The following is a 12,487-nucleotide window of genomic DNA, read 5'->3' on the forward strand; positions in this document are numbered from 1 at the left end:
ACTTTTGTAACACGGCTTTCTGAATTAACACTTTCCTCATTGGCGGCTGCATAGTTTGCTACTTGATGAATAGAATATTATGTGTTTAAGCATTTACCACTATTGCCTATCCAGGTTGTTTGCAGTTTTTCTTTAGAGTTTCAGTTGCTTCTTTCTAATGACTTTGTACACTGAAGTATGCCCTGATAACAAATTCTCATCATTGCATCTTTGATCATTTCTACTATTTCTATTTTCCCCTTAGATAGTATTCCCACAAATAGTGTAATCGTAGGGATTTTTGAAGGCTTTTGTCACATACTGTGTCCAGATCAAAACAGACACTTTCAAGTCACAAAGTGAAGTAAGAAAAACATTCTGGTACCAGCACTAGGAAGATAAGAGTTCATAAAGATAGAGTCAGTGCTAATATTATGAACACTGGTACCGATATTAACGAGCTTCCCTGGTGGCTCAGATGGTAAAGGATCTGCCTGCAATGCAGGAGACCCAGGTTCAATCCCTGGGTTAGGAAGAGCCCCTGGAGAAGGGAATGGCTACCCACTCCAGTATTCTTACCTGGAGAATCCCATGGACAGAGGACCCTCATGGGCTGCAGTCCATGGGTTGCAAAGAATTGAACATGACTGAGTCACTAAGCAGTGATATTAACGCTGAACATAAACAGTGACCAAAATGCATTGTCAGCATTTAATAAAACAAGTGAATTCCAGAAAAGGGAACACTTAAAAATGTATAGGTGAATATGTGATTATACTTTTCACTCTAAAAAACACGTGCACCTGATATGTTAAACATGCTGTGCTTAAGTGACCCTTGCTTTTGTGCAGCCCCACCAACCCGTCCGTTATTTAGACAAAGTTGTTATCTTCGATGGTTGTCTAGGTAGTTAGGACACCAGGCCTGTGCCCACCTGCGAGCAATGGCAGGTGGGTGGTTATCCTGTCAGGATAGTATCCTGTGATTATTCTGTGTTGTACATGCGGCACAGAAAGTGCCACATGCTAGGATCAGGTGCTGCTATTTCAGCGGGGGACTTCAGGCCTGGCTTCCACTTGGCCCGGAACATCTTCTTGGAGGAGATGAGGCCTGAGAAGAGATGCTAAAGTGGGTGTGCCCGAGGAGGGGATGTAGCAAAATGGAGCTCTTAGTGGGTGCCAGCTACTCAGAACATCCTCAGGGCCTGTCCCTTGTTACTCCCCACCTCCCACCCAGCCGTGGCCATGGAGTTAAATCTCTCTCTGTCTCTGCTTCCCCAGTGCTGACCAGGCCCTTGACAGATTTGCAATGAAGAAGTTTTATGATGATAAACTTGCAGCTTTAATGCAGCCATCCCAGAAACGGTATGTATCTGTCCCACAGCCAGAGGGAAAGGTGGAACGAGATCGTACATTTAAAAATGTAGGGACGGAAGATACACCCCCCTGACCAGCCATGATTAGGAGGCAGGGATTGTTGGTGTCCAGTGGTGAGTGACAAGCCACCCTGCGTGGGGATGCAGGGAGCCCCTCACCCTGGCTAACTCCGGTGTGGTCTCTGGGCTCCCTCCCCACACGCTTGGCCATCAAGTCTCCTGCACTCCCAGCTGTTGTTGGTGCTGGTTGGATCTGGTTTCTTTCTCCTGACTAGGGGTCTGTGAACTGTGTCTGTAAGGGGCTGGATGGTAGATGTGCTGGGCTTTGCAGGCCAAGTGGTCTCTGGCACAGCCCTTGTAAACAGAGGGGCTGTGCGTGGTAGGAAGCCAGTGAAAGCAGCTTATTGCCAAAAAAGCTGTCGACACACTCAGGTTCCTAGTTGGCCAGCTTCAGAGGCCCAGGATTCCTTCTCCTTGGTCTCAGGCCCATGTCCCCTTGTCTCCTGCTTGGCATGGCCCCTGGCACATGCTGCGGCGGGACCCTGGGGAGCGGATACTCTGGCTGCCGGCCCCCAGGTGAATCCACGCTGTCACCAGGCCCAGGTGGAGAAGAACCGGAGGAGGGTCAGGTGCATGGCCTGAGAGGGGCCTCAGCCACGTCTTCCAGACCTACTTCCTCTGCGGATGGGGACATGGAGCCAAGAACACTGTGTTTTTACTTCAAAGCAAATGGCAGGGCATTTGCTCAAGAACTGCCAAGGCCATCACCAAGACGGATTTCCTGCCCCTCGCATCTCTTCCCGCCAGGGCCAGAGGGCTGGGCCAGTGGACTTGGGAGGACTGGAAGCATCATTCCATCCAGGGGGCAGGGGCACAGGGGGTTTTTGTCCAGAGCCGACTTGAGGTATTTCCACCTGGGAAAGGGATTTCAGGGGTCACCAGAGGCACTGCCTGCTTTGTTCTGGGTGTTCCCATGGCAGGTCTGTTTGTGCTCAGACCAGAGTGTGTTGTGGATGTGGGATGGTGGGATGGAGCCTGGCTGTGCCCTGCTCTGAGCAAAGGCCCCATAGGGCGTGTGAGTTGCCTTGGAAAAGCCAGCATTTTATTAGTATTAACAGTTAAACAGCCCCTTGATCTATTTTGAACCATTAAGTGTCGTTTCTTGGTTGAGCAGTTTCCAGAATGGTTACATTCATGTGAGTCTCTGTGTGAGATGTGAGGGAAAACAGGGGGTGACCCACCTCAAAACTCAGCACACACCAGGGAAGGATATTTGCCCTATTTTCTTCTTTTTATTCTTATTACTTACTGCAGCTTTAAAAAAAAATGTTTATTTTGTATTGGAGTATAGCTAATTTGGGCTTCCCTGGTAGCTCAACTGGTAGAGAATCTGCCTGCAGTGAGGGAGACCCCAGTTCAATTCCTGGGTTGGGAAAATCCCCTGGAGGAGAGCATGGCAACCCACTCTAGTATTCTTGCCTAGAGAACCTCCATGGACAGAGAAGCCTGGTGGTCTACAGTTCATGGAGTCACAAAGAGTCGGACACAACTGAATGCCTAAGCACAGCACAGCATAGCTAATTTAACGATGTTACAATAGTTTCAGGTCGACAGCAAAGGGACTCATCGATGCATAGGCATGTGTCTGTTCTCCCCCAAACTCCCCTCCCATCCAGGCTGCCACATAGCATTGAGCAGAGTTCCCTGTGCTGTACCATAGGTCCTTATGGGTTATCCATTTTAAATAAGCAATGTGTACCTGTCCATCCCAAACTCCCTAACTATCCTTTCCCCTATCCTCCCTACCCCTCCACACCCCGGCAACCTGTAAGTTCATTCTCTAAGTCTGTGCATCTGTTTCTGTTTTGTAAATAAGTTCATTTGTATCAAGCCTTTTCAGATTCCACATAGTAATATAAGGGATATCATGCGATGTTTCTGCTGCAGCTTTTTAATAGCATTGAAGGAGTGTGGAAAAAGGGAAGTATCTTCTCACTTTAACTTGCCCGTGGTTCTCCCGCGTGATTGCACAGCAAAAGCTGTAGTATTGACATGGATCGGGGTGGTGTGGGTTAAGCCTAGCATTTCGAGGCTGATCTTCCTGCTCCCTCAGAATAGGGGATCTTATCTGACAGCACCTGCCTCAGAAGATGCTCGCCGCCTCGTAACGGAGCAGGTTAATGACTGAGTGAAAGAATAGGTACGTCTGGAGGAGTATTTGAGACCCAGAGGACGTGCAGTGACCGCTCATATGGGGACAGATGATGGGATCATCACTGTGGTCCCAAAGCCCGAGGGGGAGCTCTGCAGGCTATTTTAGGACTGAGCTCAAGAAACCTTTTCAAAAGCAATCTCGGGATGAGAATGGATTAATTAATTAGAGTACAGACTTATGGACATAGGGGCAGGGGGAGGGAGAGGGTGAAATGTATATAGAGAGTAACCTGGAAACTTACAATACCATGTGTAAAATAGATGGCCAATGGGAACTTGCTCTATGACTTAGGGAACTCAGACAGGGGCTTTGTGACCATCTAGAAGGGTGGGATGGGGAGGGAGATGGGAGGGAGGTTCGGGAGGGAGGGGACACGGGTGCACCTGTGGCTGATTCTTGTTGATGTTTGACAGAAAACAAACTGTAAAACTATTATCCTTCAATTAAAAAATAAATTAAGAAAATAGTGGGTTTATGAGCTGGAGAGGCTGGAGGCCCATTTGGCGGATTCTCAGTCACTTTGTGCCTCGCTCCTAAAAACCACGGAGCAGTTGACCTGTGGCAGCCTGGCCAGCAGTGGCTGTTGGAGGTTGCTTGCTTCCAGCAGAATTCCTCAGGCAAGAGCACTTATCTCTCCTTGCACCTTTCGCCTTGAGCAAGCCTCAGGAGCAGCTTGAGTTCACCCCCAGGTGACCTTCTGGGGGGTGATGAACCTTCTGCTTCAGAGAGGCACCCGTGACCTTGGAGGCCCTTTCACTTTGACAAGTAATTAAAGAAAAACCTCCTACAGCCTTAGTTATCAACAGCATCATGGAAGTGATGACTTAAATGATGAAATTTTCTGACCTCCTTTTCTTCTCCCCTTTTCCTTTCCTTCTGTGAAGGAGTTAGGAGTGAGTCCCATCACTTTGGGTTTGTTTAGGGGGAAGAATAACTGGTGACTGGCTCTTTCTTTGGGACAGCAAATCTCTCCTGAGAGTTAGGGGAAAAGAGATACCCCGGAGGTCCTGGGTGAGGGTTGTTCCCGTGTCCCATGAGGTAGAGGAAGAGAAGCCAGAAGTCTGGGCCTGCAGAAAGCAAGATTGGATTCCTAGGTGTTTCTAATAGCTGGAAAAGTTCCCCAACATTGCACCATTCTTTGATACTTAAGTCCCTTGAACAGCCAGGAGATTAAACCAGTCCATCCTAAAGGAAATCAGTCCTGAATATTCATTGGAAGGACTGATGCTGAAGCTGAAGCTCCAATACTTTGGCCCCCCGATGCAAAGAGCTGACTCACTGGAAATGACCCTGATGCTGGGAAAGATTGAGGGCAAGAGAAGGGGCCAACAGAGGATGAGATGGTTGGATGGCATCATTGACTCAGTGGACATGAGTTTGAGGAAACTCTGGGAGGTGGAGGACAGGGAAGCCTGGCGTGCTGCAGTCCATGGGGTTGCAAAGAGTTGGACACGACTTAGGACTGAACAACAACCACAAAAACCCCACAGTCCTCTTTTTTCCAGGTCACACTCAGGTGGCCTAGAGCGGAGCTTCTCAGCCGCTCATCTAAGAGACTGATGAAAGAGTTCTGGGACAGCAGGATGAGGCCACCCTGAAGAAAAACTCATGAAAAATTCATTTTACTATAAAAGGTTTTCTTTGCTTCCCACACCACACACAGTAATTGGTGATGCATAGAGAGGAGATTTGCTTGATTTATGGTGTCGAGTGTCCTATCACACACAACCAAGAGTGCCTCCCTAGACTGAGACCACAGTCACTGTGGGATCTGGAGTTTCAGGTTTGCCAATGAGGGTTGCCTGGAGGAAGGCCCCCGAGAAGGGCAAGGAGCCTGTGCCGTCCCCCTGGGCCGTGTCGACCTGCCTGGGTTCCGGGTGGCGGGCTGGGGTGACAGGCGAGGCCCCTGGGCTTACATTAGCTCATTTACGTCGGCCGTCAGCCGCGGCTGGGGGGAGCAGACAAGGGTGCCATCCCCACGCTGTCCATACACTTTACAAAAATAAATGTACAAATGACCCTTGTCACCTGTCCCTCTCTTAGGAGGTAGATAGTGACATGAGTTGGTGTCAGGTTTTCTTCAAAGGCCATTCTGATGGCAGTCAGGCTGCTAACAATCGGTATGCTAACTTTTGCAATATCATAAAATCTAGAACTTGTACTCAAAAGCTGTACTGTATCCTATGAACAAGTAACCAAAAAAGACTTCAGCTCCACAAAGTTAGGCAGTAAAATTGCTGGAAAGTAGCACTAACTAATAGAAAATACCCTGAAATACAAAATAATTTTGTGTTATTTCCTTATTAAGAAAGCATGTGAAGGAAGGAGTAAGTTGCATTGTACAATATTTTTGTCTTTAATTTACCGATGAATCCATATAAAGCAGATTTTTATAAAGGGCAGATGAGAACTGTAGACCAAGAGCTTGATTGCAGTGGTTCCACGATGAACTGGTCAGAAGGGCAGGTGTCCGGGATCGCCTTCCTTCCCTCTGTCTCTAACCCCATGTGAGTGTGAGCCCTGGTCTTCCAGCTCCTACTTCTCTGGGGATATTGACACCGCTCCTCAAAGAAGCACCTTCTCACGCTCCTTCTGGCCACTGGGCGGCAGTGCTGGCCAGGCTGCGTCAGTGCAAGGGGAGGACCTTCCATGTTTGCATCAGAAAGTGAAACGGGGACCTCCCTGGGGGCGCAGAGGATGAAAATTCACCTGCCAATGCAGGGAAACCGGTTTAATCCCTGGTCTGGGAAGATCCCACATGCTGCGGGGCAGCTGAGCCCATGTGCCACCGTTAGAGAGCCCGTGTGCCGCAACTGCTGAGCCCATGCTCTAGAGCCCGTGAGCCGCAACTGCTGAGCCTGTGTGGTATTAAAGCCCCTGAGCCTAGAGCCTGTGCTCTGCAACAGGAGAGACCACCACAGTGAGAAGCCCACGCACCGCAATGAAGAGTAGCCCCTGCTCACCGCAACTAGCGAAAGCCTGCGCGTAGCAACGAGCTTCCAGTACAACCAAGAAAAAAAAGTGAAACAGAAACTGACCACCCCCTGCCTTCCGTGATGCCTGGTCTGTGCTCTGGTGGATCCCTGAGATGTCCAGACTGAAGGGCCATCTTGCCTGGAGTGGTCAGTGCAGGCTGAGCAAACGGCCAGGTGCCCATGGAGTAAACACACCGGCTGGGCCGCTGACAAGGCCAAGGCAGCGGGTTGTGGGGTGACCAGGGCTGCCCAGCACTGGAGGAGGGGAGACTGCTGTCCAGAGTGGGCAGGGATTCCCAACCCCAGTTCATCATCCCTTTTCGTAGGCTTACAAGCAGGGGGCCGGAGAACCCAGAAATCTGCAGTGCATGGCATTTAGGTGATTAGATACTGGTGCACAGGTCACCTGAACATTCCCGTGTCTGCCCACAGTGGAATCAAGGCATCTGTTGTTCAGGTAGAAGATAAAACGAGAAAGCCTGTGGAGCCATCTGGTGGTCAGAGCCCTGCAGCCATGGCCTGGCTTCCTGGCCTCAGGACCCCCAGGGCTTCCATCTGGTCTCTGTGGCTTGGGTGAGGGAGGTTTTGTCCTCTTCGGAAAGGGAAGAGCGATTTGCCACCAGGAAAATGTGAACACCATCAAGGGCACCTAGGTTGAAGCTAGCTTTTTTTTTTTTTCTAAAAGGATGGCTTTTAAGTAGAGTTTTTAAACTTTATTTTTAAAATTTACTGGATATTTCCTCTTGTTCAGTTTGCTTTGTATGCAAATTCAGCTGCTTGAGATAATGGACTGCATCTGAATTGCTGGTGTAAATTAGATATTTTTAAAAATTTAGATGTACTTGACAAATGACATTGTGTAAATTTAAGGTTTTTTTAAAATTTTTAAAAATTTATTTTGAAAATTGTTTTTAATTGGAGGGTAATTGCTTTACAATATTGTGTTGGTTTCTGCCATTTATCAACATGAATCAGCCATAGGTATGCACATGTCCCCACCCTCTTGAAACTCCATCCCACCCCTCCAAGGAGCTCAGCCTGGTAGTCTGTGACAACCTGTTCATTTTATTTTTTGACTGAGTGGAATCTTTATTGCTTTGTGCAAGCTTCCTCTGGTTGCAGCAAATGGGAACTACTCTTTGTTGCAGTGCAAGGGCTTCAATAGTTGTGACACACAGGCTTAGTTGCCCTGTGGCATGTGGACTCTTCTGGGACCAGGGATCGAACCCATGTCCTCTGCATTGGCAGGTGGATTCTTAACCACTGCACCACCAGGGAAGTCCTAAGTTGTATGACATGATAGTTTGGTGCTTTCATATATTGTGGTATGATTGCTATTGTAGCCATAATTAGCACCTCTGTCATATTACATAATTATACTCTATTTTTAGTGGTTGGAATAATTAAGTTCTATCTCTTAGCAAGTTTGATAATTATAATACAGTGTCTATATTTACTGTGCTCATGCTGGTATTCTGTCGCTTCAGTTGTGTCCAAATCTTTTGTGACCCCACGGACTGTGGCTCACTAGGCTTCTCTGTCCATGGGATTCTCCAAGCAAGAATATTGGAGTGAGTTGCCATGCCCTCCTCCAGGGAACCCACGTCTCTTGCGTCTCCTGCATTGCAGGCGGATTCTTTATGGCTAAGCACTGGGGAAGCCCATACTTACCATACTGTGCACTATATTTCTAGAGCATATTTACTGCTCATTGTAAGTTTGTACCCTTTAGAAATTCTGTCCTGTCCCCAAAGCCCCAACCCCTGGTAACTACCATTTTACTCTGTTTTTGTATGTGTGGCTTTTTTAGATTCCATATATGAGTGATATTATACCACAGGGAGATATTACCTCACACTTATTAGAATAGGCAGTGGTCAAAAGACAAGAAAAAACAAGTGTTTACGAGAATGTGGAAAAAAGGGAGCTTTGTGCACTGTTGGTGAGAATGTAAACTGGTGCAGCCACTATTGAAACGAGTGTGGAGGTTCCTCAAAAAATTAAAAATAGAACTACCATATGATTCAGCAATTCCACTTCTTGGTATATTTCTGAAGGAAATGAAGACAAACTCTCGAAGAGATCTCTGCAGTCCCGTGTTTCTTATTCACAATAGCCAAGATGTGGAAACAATTTAGATATCCTTCAATGGGTGAATGAATAAAGAGTATGTGGTAAAAATGTACGATGGAGTGTTACTCAGCCACAAAATATAATGAAATTCTGCCATCTGCAACAACATGGATGGACCTTGAGGTCATTATTCTCAGTGATACAGGTAGAGAAAACCAGAATTTTTTTAACCTAAGTGGGCTGATCCTGAGTAGCATTCGGTCCTAGGGTGTTTGTGTGGGGGATGTCCCTGCTCTGTGGGGAGTGGACTAGAGTGAGCTGGCTGCAGGGTATGGAGGAAATTGTGCTGGCCACACGGCCTGGTGATTCAGTGACTGCTTCCTTCCTGCGCCTGCGTGGCTCTGTGAAGGCGTTAGAGATGTACAGAGATGTTGGATGTCGCGGGGTTTGCGTTTGCTCAGGAATCATGCACAATGGCTAGAGAGAGGGGCTGAGGGCCGGGCAGCATCTGCGAGGTGGCGGGTCTGTGGCCTCTTGGGTAGGTGTACCCTACCACTTTGTGCCTTGGGAGAAACCAGAGAGGAAGCACTTCTCGGGTGGACTCTTCTCTCTAGTGTCAAGCACCCACGCAGGGTGCGGGTGTCAGCATGGCATACAAGGCTGTGCGTGGTATTGCGAGAGAAGAGGTCTCCCAGAACACTGCGGACATGCTCGTCCTGCCGCTGAGATGGGCGGTGAGGAGGAAGGGCGCAGAGGAGATGGAAGACAGGAGGGCGGGGTGGCTCAGGCGGCGGGGGAGCCTCACAGTGAGATGGGGCATCCACAGGCTTCCTGTGGGCTCATCGTGTGGACTCCAGCCTTCTGTAGGTTTCCTAGTGTGAGCAGAGAGTGCAGTGGGTGGGACTGCGAGTTAGACTGAGTTACCTTGATGTAGTTTGGTTCAGAGAGCACGCTCACGTGACTACAGGTCTCTTGCTTTCCCATTCTGGGTAGGGGACTGTGACAGTCCCAGGGCCTAGCCCTGCCCGGCTCCGCTTTCCATGGACAGAGGTGATGCCACCTGCACTTGGGGTGCAGAGCAGGAGGCGTCATGTGTGGGGGCTCACGCCCAGGAGGCACCTTTGCTTGTGCTTCCAGATCACTGGCCACATCAGTGTGGGAGGCCCAGAGACTCTCAGTGGGGTTGTGGGCTTAGCCGTACTCTGCAGGGCGTGGGCCAAGCCCTGGCGTGCAGACACCCCTCCTTGCTGTGAGCGGTTAGGGTGGGTCCTCCCGAAACTCCCGGAAAAGCAGGCGCGTTTCCTCCTTTCCCCCCGACCCCACCCGCGCTCCGAGCTGTCGTGGGAGCTCTAAGCTGCTGCCTTTTGCAGGTATGTGCAGTTTCTCAGTGGGCTCCTGTCAGGAACGGTGAAGATGAATGCTTCGCCCCTGTTCCTGCATTTCGTCATCCTGCACGGAACCCCCAACTTTGACTCGGGTGGAGGTGAGTGGCTCCCTCAGGGTGGGGTCTGGAGATGTGCTGCCCGGCACTGGCTCCCAGTTCCGTGTGTTTATAGCTGAGTCTGTCTATGTTCCAGTGTGCCGGCCCTTTCTGAAGCTCTACCAGGCCATGCAGCCCGTGTACACATCGGGGATCTAGTAAGTGCCGCTGCTCTCTGGGGACTGCGGGAGAGCCAGGGAGGGGCCTGCTCCAGGCTGCTTCTCCCTTGGGGGTGTGGCAGGGGTGAAGCCTGGGGAGCCCAGAGGAGGGGACAGAAGGGGAGCCATGGGTGGGTGCCCCATCACCCTGCCTGGCAGGTGTCTGCTGCTGCTACCCAGCTGGCTGTGCGAAGACGCATGGCCAAAGGGACCCGGGGGCAGGAGAGGGTCCCCCACCATGTGGAAGTAATCATATCGGAGCCTGCGACAGGGCCATGGTGTTTTGTCTGTCTCTCCCCTTGGCAGTTTAGATAAAGGGCAGGCAGATGTTTCCAGAATATGTACTAATTCTAGACTTATTTGATTTGCTTTTTTGAGAGTTTGGTTTAGCATTTTATACACATTAACAGAAAATGAATAAAGGTTAAAAATGTGTTGTCATCACTCAAAACGAACTGTTATCATATGTCTGGACCTGTTGGACCCTGGCATTGGTGACACTTGGGCCGTGCCACCCTCTGCTAACCACAGAGGCCGTGCCGGCAGAACCCCGGTACTCCATGCTGCGTGCCCCGCCATGCCCGGGTCTGGGGTGGGCCAGTAACCACTGGCACTGACGTTGCTCTCAGGACCCTGCCTGGCCCCATTGCTTTTTTTATACTTTTTAGACTCATTTTCATAGGAAAGAGTTTGAGGAATTGGGGTTCCTGGGCCAACCAGGATATTTTGTCTAATTCCAACTATGGGGTTCCTTTTCTCAGAAGGTGTTCTCTCCATTAAATCATGAAATTGTATAATGATGTTCCTTCTCCTTTATTCCAAAGCAATGTTGGCCCAGAAAACCAAAGCAGGATCTACATCGCCATCGAGCCGGCCCAGCTCCTGAAAGGGGACATCATGGTGAGTGTCATGGCCTTGCCCCTGCTCTCCCAGGAATCACTGGAAAGGGAAAAACAAGCTCATCTTAAAGCAATAACATCAGACCCTGCCCCCCAAAAGCCTGTAAGAAGAATGGAAAGTAGCCTTTACCTTAAGGAAATCAGTTGATTTTCTGAGTAAACCTGTTTTAATAAAAGAACAGAATAAATTGTTAGAGCCATTTGCTATGTGCACCCTTGAAATTAAAGTCCTAACTCAACCACTACTCTTCCTAGGATTCCAGTTCCCCGAGCATAATGCGCAGTCTTAAAATGACTAGGCCTTCCAGGGGCAGGCGCAGACATAAAATATTCATTGTTAGTGTCTAAGTGGGAGATACAGCTAGCGTCTTGCAGTTTGGCTTATGAGTGAAACAGTGATTTCTCCAGGTAGTTTTGATTCTTGCGTCTGCTGCTTCTTGGGGGAGATTAGCTTCTCCACCTTTGCCTTTTATCTATCTTGAATATTAAAAAATGCATACATCTAAAATAATTTAAGAGAAAATTGTCTGAAATAATGAACAACTTTGAGGCATGTGTGTACTTCCCACATGCATAGACTAGCTCTCCTGTAATCTATTTTAGGCCTCGGAGGATACCCTGTGACAAGAAGATAAGATATTTCACAAGTTGACTTTTTATTTAAGTGACTCAACCAAGAGTTTATAGGGTTTTCATTGTGCATGTGTGTGTGTTTGTGTGTGTGTGTTATCAGTCTCTCAGTTGTGTCCAACTCTTTGTGACCCCCTGGACTGCAGCCTGTCAGGCTCCTCTCTCCATGGAACTTCCAGGCAAGAACACTGGAGTGGGTTGCCATGCCCTCCTCCAGGGGATCTTCCCAACCCAGGAGATCAATCTCTGTGTCTCCTGCATTGGCAGGTGACTTCTTTAACACCACACTGCCTGGGAAGCCCGTAGGATTCTCATTAGTTTTCCAATGAGCCCTGGCTCATTGGCCGTGGGGCTCCCCCTCCCAGAAAGAGCCCCTGATGTGGGCTACTGGCTACAGGTCTTCCTGAGGCAGCCAGTCCAGAAGCTGGTGGGGGATTCCCTGCATCTGCCCCTTCTCTCTCCTCTTCCTCCCACCTCCTTCCTTCCTCCGTCTTTCTGTCTTCCTTCTTCTCTCCCTCCCACTGTCTCTTGCCTCCCTCCTTCCTTTTGCACCATCAGTTTATTTGTTCAGCGATCCTTTTTTGAGTGTTCTGAGCTTTCTGAGTTGGGCCCTAGCACAGAAAGGAAGGGCAGGACAGAGGGACATCTTTGCCCTGGAGGAGCCTGGTTGGGTGCATGGACATCAGGAGTGGGATCCAGTGGC

The 12,487-nt window shown here is 49.2% G+C and overlaps 1 protein-coding gene across 7 annotated transcripts in view; it reads left to right on the forward strand.

Moving 5' to 3' along the window:
* TNS3 (tensin 3) overlaps positions 1–12,487 on the forward strand; it is a 219,415-nt gene that overhangs the window by 111,006 nt on the left and 95,922 nt on the right. For all 7 annotated transcript variants that reach the window (XM_043463431.1, XM_043463429.1, XM_043463425.1 and 4 more), the window contains 4 exons: positions 1,260–1,343; positions 9,988–10,100; positions 10,195–10,255; positions 11,080–11,155. In XM_043463431.1, coding sequence (XP_043319366.1) covers positions 1,260–1,343; positions 9,988–10,100; positions 10,195–10,255; positions 11,080–11,155 — 334 coding nt within the window. The remainder of the gene's footprint in view (positions 1–1,259; positions 1,344–9,987; positions 10,101–10,194; positions 10,256–11,079; positions 11,156–12,487) is intronic.

Source organism: Cervus canadensis, chromosome 3 (genome assembly GCF_019320065.1).
Source record: "Cervus canadensis isolate Bull #8, Minnesota chromosome 3, ASM1932006v1, whole genome shotgun sequence".
NCBI lineage: Eukaryota > Metazoa > Chordata > Mammalia > Artiodactyla > Cervidae > Cervus > Cervus canadensis.